The sequence below is a fragment of the Malaya genurostris genome, chromosome 2, assembly GCF_030247185.1.
Source record: "Malaya genurostris strain Urasoe2022 chromosome 2, Malgen_1.1, whole genome shotgun sequence".
Classification (NCBI taxonomy): Eukaryota; Metazoa; Arthropoda; class Insecta; order Diptera; family Culicidae; genus Malaya; species Malaya genurostris.
The window spans coordinates 260,219,798-260,236,986 of NC_080571.1; the positions used below are offsets into that span (position 1 = coordinate 260,219,798).

The 17,189-nt window shown below is 37.8% G+C and overlaps 1 protein-coding gene across 1 annotated transcript in view; it reads right to left on the reverse strand.

Moving 5' to 3' along the window:
• Window positions 1-17,189, reverse strand: part of LOC131429205 (uncharacterized) — a 443,882-nt gene that overhangs the window by 47,027 nt on the left and 379,666 nt on the right. The window contains exon 19 of the mRNA XM_058593255.1: window positions 13,961-14,090. Within this exon, the coding sequence (XP_058449238.1) occupies window positions 13,961-14,090 (130 nt within the window). The remainder of the gene's footprint in view (window positions 1-13,960; window positions 14,091-17,189) is intronic.

Below are 17,189 nucleotides of genomic sequence, written 5' to 3' on the forward strand. Positions count from 1 at the left end.
GAATGTTTTAACAAATCGATACGTAAAGGAAATTAAAGGAATTTTTTGTGTTACGGTCACGGCATTTCAGAGCCAAAGGTCACTAATTTGGTGGCTTTCCCATGGAATCGTAGAAGGCCTCAAATATTGCCGGATGTTTTGCATTTAATGATATGGCCTGCTGTAAATACATCTTCAGTCCTTCTGTGTGAACTACATTTGCTGCAGACGAGCTCAAAGTGCACATTTGCTGGAAGACACCCGTCCGTGTTGGTAGAGTAGGGCTTATGCAAAGAAAGGTAGGATTTGCGTTTTACGCACAAATATGTTGACATGCACAGCAGAAGGAGAAAGTAGTGATGGTGATGATTATTCTATTCGTACTGTACTTCCGGTGTATTGTTGCATGAATGTTCTAATAAACGAAGCTGAAATTTAACGAGACATCATGGTGCCCTTGTTAGGAAGGATCTCTCTGGCAGCTTAGACGGCAGTACTCTAAGGGATGTTTTTCAAAATGTGTTGCATTTTAACGCCATGAGTACACACCATGAGGAGCAACAATGTTCATACAATGTTTTGTCATTCTACATCGTGATCATTTTTAATAGGAAATAATATTGATTCTAACTATTTACAGCTTGTTGATTATAGCTTGTACACATACAAAATAGACGTAAATGCTATCAGGTTTTTCTTGTATATTTTTGTGGGACCTGTTTTGCCTTTCTCATATAGAAAGGCTATACAATCACTGCAAAAACCGACTTTTGAACCGAGGCCCGAAAAACCGAATGTCATATACCATTCGACTCAGCTCGACGAGCTGAGCAAATGTCTGTGTGTGCGTGTGTATGACAAATATTGTCACTCACTTTTCTCAGAGATGGCTGAACCGATTTTCACAAAATTAGATTAAAATGAAAGGTCTCATGGTCCAAAGTTCCTGAATTTCATTTGGATTCGACTTCCGGTTCCGGAATTACAGAGTGATATGCACCAAAAATGTGAAATTAATATCACCTAATTTCCTCGAAGATGGTAGAACCGAGTTTCACAAACTTAGATTCGGATTAAAGGTCTCATGGTTCCAAACAAAGTTCCGGAATTTCATATGTATCCATCTTGATAGGCTGATATGCACCAAAAATATGGAAATAGTGCATTAAAAATGTGAATAAAATGTCACTCACTTTTCTCGGAGATGGCAGAACCAATTTTCATAAATTTAGATTCATATAAAAGGTGTTATGGTCTCATACAAAGTTCCGGAATTTCATTTGGATCCAATTTCCGGTTCCGGAATTACAGGGTGATATGCATAAAAATGTGAAAATAATGCACAAAAAATGTGAAAATAATGTCACTCACTTTTCTCGGAGATGGAAGTTCTTAAGATGTCATAAGAATATCCCAATTTTCATTCGGATCAAATCTCTAGTTTCGGAGCTAGGATGCTCAGTATAAAAACGTCAATATCAGGAATACTTTTTCCATAAGCTACCTTTTTATATTGGCTAGTGATTCTCTCTAGTTTGCAGACCATGAGACTCTGTAACCAGATAAACCATTGATAGTCCCATAAATGATTTGCTCAATTTTATCCAAGTCCGACTACCGGTACATTTTTTCACACATTCAAACCGTCATAGAGAACCGTAAATAAACTTGTAGTTCATGTTAGTGTATGGTTGAATAAACCGAATGTCACTATGCCGATATACAGCTTTCGGTACCAGAAGTACCGGCAATAATAATCAAATATGATAAAATGGAGCTCACTTCACTTTCTCGCATATGATTGAATAGATTTTCACTAACTTAAATTCAAATGTAGTGTATCATTGTAGTAGTATTATGCAACAGAAATCTTCAAAAGCATTTTCTGAACTTTTCAAATTGTAGTATTTCGGGGAATTTGTGCTGTAATATACAGGAAAAAGTGAAAATGAGAAAGGCATCATTACCCCACTAGGTATTAGAATTGCTGGAAGAACCGACTTTCGACCGGAGCCTCGGAGACCTATAGTGTTATATATCATTCGACTCAGTTCGACGAGATCGAAAAATGCGCGCGCGCGCGTGTGTGTGTGCGTGTGTGCACTTTTCGAAGACATTTTTACCGCTCAATTTTCTAAGAGGTGGCTGAACCGATTTTAACAAACTTATGCTCGTTTGAAATCTATTGTTAGGCCATTGATCAAGTTCAAAGATCAAATGGCTGTGACTTCTGGTTCCGGAGATATGATGGTATAAGTGACGTAACCGACAAATGACAAAATTCTTGGAGATGACTTAACCGATTTTAACAAGTCTAGGCCCATTTGAATGCTATTTTTAGGCCATTAATTAGGTTAGAAGATCCAATGGCTGTGACTTATAATCCGGAGATATAATGCAATAGGTGACCGTGTTTTTTTTACCGCGCATGTTTCTCGGAGATGGCTGAACAGATTTTAACAAGACTAGGCATGTTTGAAAGCTATTGTTAGGCCATTGATCGAGTCTGAAGATTTTTTAGATTAACATCACATATTAACATACAAACAGGAAACGCCTTGACATTTGCTTGGTTGGAAAAATGATGCCGACTATGTGACATAAACACTGAAGCATGCTTTTGTGAACTACTCGAATCAATCTGAATCAATTGGTGTTGAAAATGAGCCCAAATTAGTGTTCGAAATTATTTAATAAAAAGATAAAACATATTTTCATGAGATTGTTATGAAGGAAGAGATAGGCATTATCACACCACTAGGTGGATTAAGAGGGGTTATATTAGTTTGATTTCATAACAATCTCATTGTTACTTATGAAAATAAAGACTCTTGAAATTGACATTGTTACTCTGAGTACCTTATCTCCGAAACCAGAAGTTGGGTCTGAATAAAAATCGGAATATATGTACTTATGATATCTGAAGTCTTCTCAGTTGAATCTATAATTGTAAAAATCGGTTGAGCCACCTTCATTTCGGAATCGGAAGTCAGATTTCAATGAAATTCACGGGCTTTGCAAAAAACTATGGGACCTTTTATTTGAAACTAAGTTTGTGAAAATCGGTCCAGCCATCTTCGAAAAAATTGAAATGACATGATTTTCACTACTTGATGCATATCACCCTGTAATTCCAAAACCGAAAGTCGGATCCAAATGAAATTTAGGAACTTTGTATGGGACTAAAAAACATTTCTTTAGAATCGTAGTAGTCTGCCGTCTCCGAGAAAATTGAGTGTTTCAAGTGAAACCGCAAGTAATATTTCAAAGCAATAAACTAAAAATGCTTCAACCGGTCACTAGTTACGACGATATGCCTTTTATGCTTACGATATATAAAGTTATGAAATCCAACTCCTCCCTTGGAAGGGTGCGTCGTACTCATTTCAGACCGTCAGGGAGAAACACAAAGCTTCTCCCACGTGACTCAGGTTGGCATTCCACTCCATCATCCAGTCATTCACTTGTAAGATACCCTGATGCACTCCCTGCCCTTCCCCGTTGTCGATATAATTAAGCATAATACAATATAATATAAATTAATATAAAACAATATAATATAATACAATACAATATAACATAATATAATATAATATAACATAGTATAATTCAATATAACATGATATAATATAAGTTAAGCATAGCTGTGTAAAGCATACATGTTAAAATCCTTTCAAAATCACTGTTGCACACTACTTTGCACGCATAAATATCTGTTGGATATCTGTTCTCTGTGATATAACATAATATAAAATAATATGATATAATATAGCACAATATAATATAACATTACACAATATAACATAACATAATGTAATATAATACATTATAATATGATATAATGCAATGCAGTATAATGCCATACAACATAATATAACATAACAAAATAAGACGATAATATATTAAGTAATATGACATGATACAATATATAACAGTTGATGTCGCAGTGTAAGTAATGCTCTTCTTTCGTCGCAGTACTGCAGGAAATGTAATATATCTTTTTTAATAATAATATTAATAATAACAATAATAACAACAACCAATGGAATATAATTCAATTCAATATATAACAAATAATGCAACAAACAACAGAACCACATGTTGCAATATACTATGATAAATATTGCACTTTAGGATGGGCTTCAACCTACAAGCCATTTCACACCCTCTCGTTCTGCTACTAACGCAGAAGGCGATAGCACCCAGTCGACGCCGTTCTATTGACCAAATGTCATCATAGACGCTTGGGGAGGCATGAGATAGGAACTTATAAGGAATTAGCTATCTCACCATTTGACGACCTGCATCAATTTGAAGGCTTGTTCACAACAAAATCTGGACAAATTAAAATTAACATAAAACAAATTTGTGATCTCATAGCAAGTTGCATTTGTTTATTCATTCAATTGTGCATTATTAGTCATTCTAAAACCATACTCAGGCTGCAGGAAGAAACTACGAACTTTGGATTGTCGTCAAGCTGCCACAAGTTGCTGTCAGTATTGGTGTGATTTACCTGCCACCAGATCGGAAAAATGATTTTATGAGCATATGTGCACATGTAGACTCATTGTGCTCGATTTCATCACGTTTCGATCCTCACACTCCTGCACTTCTTTTTGGCGACTACAACCAATCCGGTATTCAGTGGCATTTCTCAGAGAAAGGCTTACCGTACATTGATCTATTGCATTCGCATATGTCAACCGCCAGCAGCGCTCTTTTTGACGGGTTTAATCTAAACGGGTTCAACCAAATCAACGATCTGCTGAATCGAAATGCTCGCCTGTTGGATCTTGTTCTCGCCAATGATATTGCTACACCAATCACCACCGTTTCATCGCCGATTGAACCTCTTACGGACCTCGACGCTGACCATCCCGCCATTGAAGTTTCTCTCAGAATACTGACACCAGTCGTCTTTGAAGAGTCTGCTGTACTGCATTACCCAGATTTTCGACGAGCAGATTACAACGTTTTGAACGATTTACTCTCTCACACAAATTGGCGCGCTCTTGATGCAATTTCCGATGTTAACGATGCTGTAGAGTATTTCAGCGAAGCAGTTGAGTTCGCTATTTCCTGTGCTGTTCCCCCTAAACGACCTACACAGAAGCCACCTTGGTCTAATAATCGGTTACGTGCATTCAAGCGTGCTCGATCTGCTGCTCTTCGAAAATACTGCAACTCCCGTTCTGCTTACTTTAAACGCCAGCTAAATTTTCACAGTAATAGATACCGCCACTACAATCGCTTTCTCTATACTCGATATGTAAGACGAACCGAGGAGAACCTTCGCCGAAATTCAAAACGTTTTTGGTCGTTTGTTAACTCGAAACGAAACGAAACCGGCTTACCGCGCTCTATGTTCTTAGAACAGGAAACAGCCAGCAATGATAATGAGAAATGCATTTTGTTTGCGCAACACTTCAAACATGTTTTCCACGATCATTGCGCCACATCGAGACAGATAGAAGAATCCACAGTTGGTATGCCACGTGACGTGTTTAATTTCGACATACCTCACATCACAGATGACATGGTTACAGCTGCCTTACTTCGACTAAAGTTATCGTTTGCTGTCGGTCCGGATGGAATCCCATCTTGTGTGCTAAAACGTTGTTCTGAAGCCCTAATCCGTCCGTTAGCAATACTATTTAATCTCTCGGTTCAACGAAGTGAGTTTCCCTTGCGTTGGAAGTCATCCCATATGTTTCCGGTCCACAAAAAAGACGACAAGCGTAATGTTGCTAACTATCGAGGAATAACGTCATTGTGTGCTTGCTCCAAGCTGTTTGAAATCATCGTGAACGACATTTTGTTTACGTGTTGCAAAAATTATATAGATTCTCAACAACATGGCTTCTTTCCAAAACGGTCGGTTTCGACAAATCTCATGCAGTTCACTTCAAACTGTTTACGGAATTTGGACTGCGGGTTGCAGATTGATGCGGCTTACATCGATCTTAAGGCGGCATTCGATCGGGTAGATCATGGAATCCTTCTAAAAAAATTGGAGTTACTTGGCGTTTCTACTCGTGCAGTTTGTTGGTTCAGATCCTATTTATCGCAACGCTGTGTGCGAGTTTTAATTGGCTCGGCTATGTCGGATGAGTTTTCGAACCTTTCTGGAGTTCCACAAGGTAGCATACTCGGCCCGCTGCTGTTCTCGATCTACATAAACGATGTGTCTCTGCTTTTGCCACTGGATTGTCGATTATTTTACGCAGACGATACAAAAATTTTTCAAATCATCAAGTGCCTTTCGGACTGCATCGAATTACAAAAAATGCTGAATGTATTCCAAAATTGGTGCTCTAGAAACCTTTTGGACTTAAGCGTCGAAAAATGCAGGATTATTTCCTTCCACCGTAAAAAAGCTCCAGTTGCTTTCGATTACAAAATCTCAGGATGCTCCCTCGCCCGAACAGAGCACATTAAAGATCTTGGCGTGATTCTGGATCGTGAAGTTACTTTCAAGTTACACTATGACAACATCATTCGTAAAGCAAACCGACAACTGGGCTTCATCTTTAAGATTTCGTCCGAGTTCCGTGATCCGTTATGTTTGAGATCCCTATATTGCTCGCTGGTTCGGTCATTGCTCGAATCTAATGCGATTGTATGGTGCCCGTTCCACTCTAATTGGATTACCAGGATTGAGGCAATTCAACGAAAATTCGTGAGATACGCATTGCGGTTTTTACCTTGGTCTGATCCAACGCAGCTACCGTCATACGAGGACCGTTGCCGTTTACTAAATCTTGAACCTTTGGAATTGAGAAGAGCATATGCTCAAGCATCATTTGCTGCGAAACTGCTTTTGGGTAGTGTAGACTGCCCTGCTTTACTCGAGCGACTAAATTTGTATACTCCTGAGAGGCCTCTTCGACAACGACCTTTTCTGCTATTGGAAACTCGTAACACACTATATGGTCAAAATGAACCATTCAGATCCGTTTGCCTACGATTCAATGAATTTGCCGAATATTTTAATTTCAACGTGTCGTCTAATGTTTTTTATCTTAGATTACTTGACCGTTTTCGTGTTGTCTACCGTAATAATGTACTTTAAGTTTTACTTTTACATTAAAATTTTTTATTCATTAAGACATACATTGTCAGATGAACTATAAAATAAACAAATAAACTTTTGAGTTTACTTCAACCTTTAGGGTCTGTGCGGACTTCTCTGCAACCGATTCAGCTGCTTGCGAAACATTTCTATAGTTGTAACGAGCCCAATACTGCTCGATTGGTCACAACTCCGGGCAGCTAGTCGCTTTATACCATTCCAAAACATCTTTAGCGTAATGACAAGATGTCAAATCAGGCTGGAATTGTAAGGGAACATCATGGCTGTGTAGAAATGGTAACACTCGCTTCCTTAGGCATTGTCCACGGTATATTTCCTTTCTGGTAGTGACGGAGCTTTGGCTTGCTCGACCACAGCTGCATATTGCCTGCTAAACAAAACCCTTTTTCTTCGCTCTGAAATGCTCCTCTACGTCGCTCTTTGGCTTAGTAGCATAAAAAGACATTCCGGGAAGCTGCTTAAAGTATTCCAGCATATAAGTTTCATCGTCCATTTTCACGCAGGAAAACTTCGTCAAATATTCGCGATACATTTTGCGAGTGCCGGTTCTAGCCATCATATTCTTTTTATCATTACGATTCGGTACGGTTTTCACCTTGAACGACTTCATACCTTCAAGCACGAAAGTTGGGGTCATTTTCAATTTTCTAGCCAGAGTACGTACCGAAAGATCTGTTTTTTTCTGCAATATTTGCTTCTCCTTCGCGAAAGGTTTAAGAACGTTAAGGACAGTGTTTTCAGAAAAAAACACACTTTTTTTGCAATTTTCCTACTAACAGATCCGGATTTTCATTGCGACCACACACAATTTCTCTTTGCACTTGTTCTTTATTCGACGCCATCTTCGATCTAAAGGCTTGTAGTATCACCAAAACTTGATTTTACAAAATGAACAGACATAGTCATTAGTCTGCGAAATATTTCTCGCCTTGATGATGTATATCTAAAGAATTACGTATTTAGTCCAGATTTTGTCGCGAACAAGCCTTATTCGTTTACTTTTTTGAAAGGACCCACCATGATCTATTTACGCTTGATTCGAGGCCGCATTCCAAATTCCGAACGGACTTATGATTGTTCAAACTTGTTGAGCAATTATTGAATTGCTTGATCGGTTAGGTTATATATAAGATTGTTTCACCGAAATGAAAGAGTTTTGTGATCATCTCATAACTTTCAAACGTGCCCAAGCAAGTTTTGTGTACGTTTTATCGGTTATATCTCTGATAGGATTATATTTCTAAAACTATCATATATGTGCTTCATAACCAATATGAACATGATCTCTGATCCTTAAATGCGCCGTAGTATGTCCAAATTAGTTCAGCAATCTCCGAGGAAACTGCGCGGATAGATGAGAGTATGCTTTGTCGGTTACGTTACTTAAACGATTGTATCATCGGAACAAGAAATTTTTGCTATGAAACTTTTTAATTTATTAAATAACTCAATAGTAGCTTAAACAAGTCCAAGTCTGAGCAAATTGAACGAAAAAAGTGCAGTTTGTCGGTTATGTCACTTATAAGATAGTATCTCCAAAACCGATAATGATCGTCATGACTCGTCTAAACCTGATCAATGGGCTTATAGTTGCTTTTAAATATGTCTAAGTCCGTCAAACCATCTCCGAGCAAATTCTGTGAATAGTAAAGGGTGCGGTAGAATTGGCTACCTTTGATGTTAAACCACTGAAGGAGTCATTTTCGCAAATTTCCGATAGAATCGATTTATGATCATGATGTTCTTCGCTCCCTAAAAATGCGCTCTCAAATTCTAACAGTTGGTGCAACCGTTGGTGATGTCTGCAGTAAAAAAAGGTTTTACTACAGTCTATGTAAAAGAAGCTTTGGATGTTCCTTGTTTTGTTTGCCGGATTTCGAACCGGTTTCTTATCGATTGGGCTTTGATACCCAATGTGCTGACATACTTAATACAAATCACGTAACTATCATTGAATGGAAACGGAAGATCCGGATCTCCGATGTACTTCAAACGGTGTGGGAGTAAATCAACGAACCAACGCTAGCAGCTGGCTCCGCTCTGAATGCTAACAACATTTTGGCAGAACTCGGTCACGAGTGCAGATTTGTTCTGATTTTTACGACCGCCTTCAATCCGACCTCCGGATGGGAAGAACTGCCCGGCACGGCTCACTGCTTCAGCTGATGCTATTATGTTTTCGTCTGCTACACTTCGAGCTGGTTGAGGAAAATGAACCTTTATCCGACTGATGCGAAAATTTTCCGCGGAAGATGTTTTGGCCATTCAATTTGGGAAATGGCACCATTTCTATTCAATTGCATTGAGCTGATGCCATTTCCGAATGTGGTGCTGAATTGAAGGAAGAACGATTTGTACTGATGCATTTTCTTAGGGGGAAACGTTTTTTAATGCATTCGAATAGAATTAACCTTTAATTGAGTAATGTTATTTGGGAAGTACATTCTATCGGAGTTGTTTCAGCAAACTTCTTGTAATTGATCTGATTATAAAATGTATAAGTCACATGAATGAGTAAATACATTTCTGTATGATTGTACTACTGCTGAACAGTTCCAGCGGAAATCACGATACTTAAACTAAAATTTTGTTTTATTTTAAATTTGACTTAGATTTTGCATAAGCATTCTTCATGACCAAAGAGAACAATTTACTTTAGCAGTTTATCATTCTGAATCAAGCCAATGAATTTGAACAAATATCTTTTGGAAAGCCGGGAAGGCATGTGAAATCTGACCCCGAAGAGAATTCATAGTTTTATACCACATTTGAAAGAAATTGGACTGGAGGAAATTTTCCCAAAATTTCAAACCATTCACGACCACATTGACCAAGCTAGGGTGATTCTATTGATTTTAATTTTATTTGATTTTGAAGCAAAGGCTCCACCGAAAAGTTAAAAAAAATCAGAGATGATTTACGTATAGTAGAGATGTTACCAGTTTTTTTCAAAATTTGCGTTAGAAAATATTGAAAAATTTTCAAATTTATCATTGACATACTTTCTATTTTGTTACCACTCCGAATTGTTTAAAATAAAAAATAATATTTTTGAACTCGTATTTTTTTAAATTGGGAACGACCACAATATTTGAGCTGCTATCAACCATGCATTTGCATTGATGTTCTGTTAGAAGGGAATGCATGGTGCACAAAATACTAAGACTAAGCACCAAGCGTTTCCTTCTAAAAGAGCTTCAACCATAAACTAATATGACCTACAAAATTGTATGACTATGGTTTGCAAAGTGTAGAAAATTGCTAGTCAATTTAAAGAATTGGTAACTTATGGAAAAAAAATTCTTGAAACTTGACATTTTTACACTAAACACCCTACCTCCGAAACCAGGGATTGGATCCGAATGAAAATTTTTGTATTGCATCTTTAGACTTTTCAGTTGAATCTAAGACGGAGAAATATAGATTCAGCAATCTCCGAGAAAAGTATTGGCATTATTTTCACATATTTGGTGCATATCACCCTGTAATTATGGAACCGGAGGTCGCATTCCAATGAAATTCTGGAACTTGAATGGGACCGCAAGACCTTTCATTTGAATCTAGGTTTGTGAAAACCGATGCAGCTATCTCAGAGAAACGTGAGTGACATTATTTGTCAGATACACACACAGACATTTTGTTGGAGCTGGCACCACCCTTTGAGATTTGAATGAAACTTTGTGAATGTGTTGACTTTGTCACAAAAAGCTACATTGTTTATTTTGTTTCACCAAAACTGATCTCCGCCATCTAACATTTTTTTTGAACTAGTGGTTATTTTGACATTGGTAACCTTAATTTTATCACAAATAGCCATTTTGCATACTTTGTTTTTTTCCAAAATTGATCTAGACCGTCTTTTGGAAGGGCTAAACTTTGTTTACGATTTTTTTTTCAATCATTGTCGCAAAATGACAAATCCTACATAAAAGTGTTGTACCAGCGATGTTTACAAAAATTAGTTCAATTATTTTTTAAAAATTTTGGAAAATTTTCAAATCGAGTCCTACACTGAAAGTCAGTCGATATTTAAAAATTTACAAAGAGCACCATTTTCGATTTGAATGAAATTTTGTCTCGAAATAGATAGTTATGTGCTCTACCAACTGCCCAGAAAACCATTTCGTACCTATATCACAAGCTGTGATCGCGTTATGCGTTTTGTTACATGTTATAATTAAATCGCAGAGCATACTGTAAATATGGTCTATGCGTGCAAAAGTGGAGGCGATATACATGCAATTTCTGAAAATCAAAACCTTGATGCAATGTAGTAAAGCAATTAATGTGATTCAGTTTATCGGTTCCAGTGATTTTCTTTTGCAATGTATGCGATCATAAGTATATTTTTTGAGAGTTTATTCAAGTGCCTATAGGATTCTAACCATACATCCTCCGAACACGATCCATTTTCAAATTAGTTTCGTCGAAAGGGTAATTTCGTCGAATTCTTCAAAAGTCTTCCTATCGTGATTGGAATTGAAATAAAGACAAACGAAAAATGATAATGTTTATTCCCGTTTTGTTTAACTACAATCGTACTTCTGAAATAATCCCGAAAGACTTGCATGATTTATTTATTTTATTTTATTTTTTTCATAATCTTCAAAACGAGATTTCCAAGAAAACTTGTTGACTTTATTCGAATATCTACCAGGTAATTGTTTGTGGTATTTCCCGATAACTGAGTGTAAATGAAAAAAAAATCGAATGCTGCTCCGCCACATCGTTTTGCTCGTGTGCTAGCCGACCTCGCTACTGCTCGTTCGGACCTAACTGAAGTGAAGAAACCTAGCTTTGAATAGACCGAAGCGGTTACAGGTTTGTAAAGGCTGTCTCAGAAAGTATGGACGCACTTGATTTCGCTGTAAATAATTCACAAGTGTTAGATATTCAAATTTTATTCGATATACTGATAATATTAGATTACAACAACAGAATATTATTCTCAACATTCGCTACTTAGCCATTGTAGACTAGCTGGCGCACATTCTTGCGAACGTTCCTAATTAAATTCCGTACAGACTTCTTGGCGACAAGTTTTGACACTTTTTTCCAATCTGTTTCGAACTGTTGAATGGTTTCGGCTGCCGAGACATGTTTCCTAAGATGTGCCTTCGTTAATGCCCAAAATTCCTCAATTGGTCGAAGTTGTGGGCAATTTGGTGGATTTATGTCTTTTGGGACGAAAGTGACATTTTTGGTAGTATACCATTCTACCGTTGATTTCGAGTAGTGGCAGGAAGCAAGATCTGGCCAGAAGACAACAGGATCCTTGTGGCTTCGAATCATTGGTAGAAGTCATTTTTGTAAACATTCCTTGATGTATATTTCGCTGTTCATTGAAGCAGTGGTGATGGAGGGTTTTGAAATCTTACCGCAGCTACAAATTGCTTGCCAGACCAGAGCTTTCTTACCAAATTTTTCGACTTCAATCGCTGTCTCTTGTACAGCTTTCGAACCCTCGGCCTGATCGATGCTTCTTGTTTCGGACTACGTTTTGGTTGTTTCTGCTTCTTTAACTGAGGGTTAGCAGGACCTTTTTTTCAACCCGTTTTCGGATTATCCTCACCAAACTTCCTGATTGCATTTCGCACGGCTTTTTCACTTACTCCTTCCATTTTTGTTATCTTTCTCAGCGACAGTCCGCGTTCTGTGCACCATTTGTACACAATTTTTCGACGTTGTTCTGCTAAAAGTCCACGCATTTCGAAACAAACTAATGAAAACGAATAAACAACTGCACAAGTGGTTAGAGAAGAGTGTAAACAACAGGACGTAGCCATAAAAACTGACAGATTCTGAGCCATTGCGAAATGACAGTGGGTTTTGGTTGCGTCCATACTTTCTGGGACAAGAGGCCGCCGCATCCGATGGCGGGTCGGCGGCCAACTCAGCTAGTGTCGCCGAGCCATCTTTGCATCGGTTATGTGGCTGCGCCACATTCAATTATCCAGGAGACATAAAAACAACAAGATAATTTTGATGAATAACCAGAATTTGCAGTTTTCTAATTCATTATGTGGAACGAAATAGCCCATTCGGCGAAATGGCTTTCGGCGAATAGGATTTCTAGTCGGTGTTGATCAGCATGCATGGATCAATGAAATTTGCATAATGTGAAACAACGCGTTATTTTCAAGCAAATTTCAAAGTCTGATATCTGAATTCGTCCTGATCACCAGCGGAGTAGCAATACACGGAAGATCTACAATCCTAATGCTAAACTCGTTTGGTGCTTTTGGAACCGAGAATCGGAATAGCCAAACTGTGATTGTTCGATCTTGAACTAAAAACAGTTGCAGGTCTGGATTTTATAAGATCAGCTTTCGTCCCTTTTTGTATCGTAACTGGCATTACGGTTTCAAATGTGTAATACTCATCTCACAGAAATTCTTTAGTCGAATATCGAATCTTGTTTAAAATCTATAGTAGTCGGAAAGTCTGCGCTACAAACAGTATCCAAAATTGTGAAAATTTGTGAAACCATCTCTGAGAAACTCTCAGCAGTTATTTAACAAGAAGTTTTGTCAACATTCGTCACAGTTACGTTCAAATTCCGTAAACCTTCATCAAATATTTGAATTGAATTGGAACACATTTTGTAAAGATATTTTGCAAATTTATCTGTAAATACTAGAACCTATTGAATTTTGTTGCCGGAAAAATATAGTCATCCAAAGCAATACATTCCAAACACTAGAAGATGTCTCTCTTACTGGCGATCAATGTCGACGAATATCCGATTGGGTGATAATGAACAGTCTCGTTAGCCGACACCAGCAGACGTCATTTGGTTGACGAGGAAAAAAACCAGAGCAACGTAAAGATCGCCTCAAGTGTGTACGCGCAATAAACTCCGGTAGGGTGGAGTAATTTGCTTACCATGATAATACTGCTAACACTGAAGGCGTAACCGCCGAGAAGGTCCTCGGTGTTCAAGTACACCAAGTAGAACGAGTGGCACAGCACATTGGACACGAACAGCATGGCGGTCCGGTAGAGCAGTCCTATCCTGGAATGCGAAGGGAGAGAGTGAGAAAAAAAAGAGAGAGAAATTAAATTACACTGCATAATCAAACAGGGCCGGTCGACAAGAAGTGGGGTGAAAATTGGATAATAGTTTATATATAGCGTGATAAATTTGTAGAGTTTATGGGAGAAACTGATTATTGATTTCGTCCACGGTAACGCGAAGAAGTGCAGCTATTACGGAAAAAAAGTTTATCTAGTTTTAAAGCTTTTTTTGGTTATGAGGAACAATTCGGTCGGATCCACTAAACTGGATTTTTTCATTGCGGGATACAGGAATCTCCATGTACTGAATTTTACACATAGTTGAGCGTTTACATGAGCTCTAAAATCTATTTAACTTTATGCTACATAATTTGCAGCAAACGTAAGTCGTTTGACGATCGTTGATGTTTTATTAAAACGAATCTCAGAATCAATTGAAATTCATTGATGAGAAAAAAAAACATGCTCAAACTATCATCACAGCTCATCGGTTTTCAACGAGCGAGAAAGAAGACTTTACCATTTAATTTCTGTACTGCTTCTATCATATTAAATTTGGTTTGGCATAAGTAGCTCTCGAGACGCTAGTGATTACGAACCCGTCTACCTTGACGAGAGATTTCAAAGCAGTTTACTGAATTCTGTTTGTTGCAAGGGAGTTCCCAGCCGAAAGCACTTGAGCAGTCCAACTAACGATGGAACACGAAAATAATTTCTGTTGTACTTCGTTCCGAAAAATCCGAAACCGAAACTGTTGCGGTTCGAATGAAGTCAGACAAAATTTATGATAATCCGATGCATGAGAGCAGAATAATCTTTCAAAAACCCGCGATTACCTCGGTCAGATTCGGTCCACTTACCAGCGAAATAAAATGTGTAGTGGATTGGTTTATTTCGGGTTTGGAGGTGCACGTAAAAAAAACTTCTACAACCACTTTGATGAATTGCGAATTCAATCAACTGGAAGGAAACTTTCACCGGGGCGATTGTCCCCTGCGCTGTTAAGTTGATGCACATAAAATTGGAGCAAAGTTTAAGTGTGCTGAACTGCATTTTAGTTTCCCGACTTCACAGCATGTTGGCACGGCAGAGAAAACGAAAACCCATTAAAATGAGACCAAAGTTTTCCTGAGTCCGTGTAATCTAGGGGGACTAAGTTCCACAGTTGGTTCAGTATTTAGACATTTTTATCTGGGAATGCACACAAGGAGCAAAAAAAAAACCACGATATAGCTTTACTTTCACCATGGTTTTGTTGAAATATTAGCTAAGTTCAACGTAAATAAACTCTTTTTTATATTTGTTAGTGAATGTATATTCGAGACACTTTAGGATGCTATCAACATTGTGTTTCTTCGTGCAACTGTGCAAAAGCTAAATTGCTTCGAATTCGATGACTTTGCCGGACTGCGGTTAGCTCTTGTAGTTGAATTTTATGCTTCATTTTTCCAATGATAATCGAGAATGTTCCTAGAACCAACATTTCTTTATTCATACGTTCGTTTCGTATAAAATTTGCACCAACAACCATCAATTGATAGCTCCCGAGCCGAAACACGGATCCAGGTGGAATGTGAAAGTATTCTTAAAGCCAAAATTTTTTGAGAATTCAATGTCAATTACATACAGTAAAAAGTAATGAAAGTTACACGACATATAAATTAGTAGTACTACGAAATAGACATCAGATGAACTAAAAATTTGATTGAAAACCATCGTCGTAAGATGTAAAATTAAATATGAGTAGATTTTTCAATGATTAGGACTGTAGACCTTAGTTTTTTTTTAAAGTATATTGAAAATAAACTTTACATTCAGTTCCCTAATCCTGCATGAAAACAGATGTAGACTTTCAAAAAACTTTCTTTTCAGTCTTTTAGCTACTATTTTCGAGATTTTTGTAATAAAATATCAAATTTCCTATAGCGAAAACACGAAAACTTCATCGCAGATTCTGGTATATTCTCATCCAGAGGCAGGTTCAGCAACTATTGTTGGGGTGGTCATGCCCTCCCAATATTTTGGCAACTGGAATAAATATTTGGAAATATGCTAGAAATATCTCATGATATGAAACTTTTTTATGTTATCCCCGTTGTTCGTCTCCGTAATCGTGCATATTTCTTAATTATGTTACTAATTTTTTTAAACTAATTTACTACAATGTGAAATGTGCTATAATTTACCACCTTCAAATATTGGTTATAGTAGGAAAAATGTTTGGGATCATGTCAAAACATTCGGAAGAGAAATTAAACTTGCTTACTGGGAACTTTTTATTTGCTCTAACCTCTCCGCTCCTTTTATAAAAATGGGGGCGCTGTCCAGAGGAGAGAGGCTCACAGCGGCAAATTGCACACCACAAGTGACAGTACATTTCGAGAAGGTTTTTTGCTCGAAAGTTAGTACAAAGGAATCCATAGAAAGATCCGCTCAGAAGATTCACACGAAAGTTTTTCATTTTCGGCTCGATTGAGCTGATATCAGTTTGGGTATTGTATCGAGTTTGAGTACGACGCGAATGCAAAATCCGGTCAGAGTTTGTGTTAACACATAAAGCAGTCTTGAATTCAATTTATACTAAGCACTACTAATGAGCAACTGACAGAGAGAAAAGTTGAAAATGTACGAAGTAGCGAAAAATGAAATATGCAAAAGTATGGCCCAGAGGGAGGACTCGAACCATCACTTTTCTCCTTTCCGGGGGGACGCTCTACCAACTACGCTACCCTGGAGCATGTGTAGAACATGCTCCAGAACTCAACAGATGAAATGTTCTACACATGTTCCAGGGGGTAAGCCTAGGTGGTAGAACATCTCCCCAGCAAGGAGAAGGTTCGAGTCCTTCATCTGACCGGTACTTTTTCGTAGTTTCATGCATTTTCAATTTTCTCCGTCTGTTGTTCATTAGTAGTGATGGGTATAGATTTAGGTTAAGGTGACGACGTCTCAATTTATGTAGTAATATGTTATCACATAGAAGTTATGGCAAGATGTTGAGATGTCTAATGTTAAACGGTCACTTGCACTACACTCCAATTTGAACTGCCCTGCACTGATGAGTCCAAGAGGAAGCGTAAAAAATAATAAAGACGGT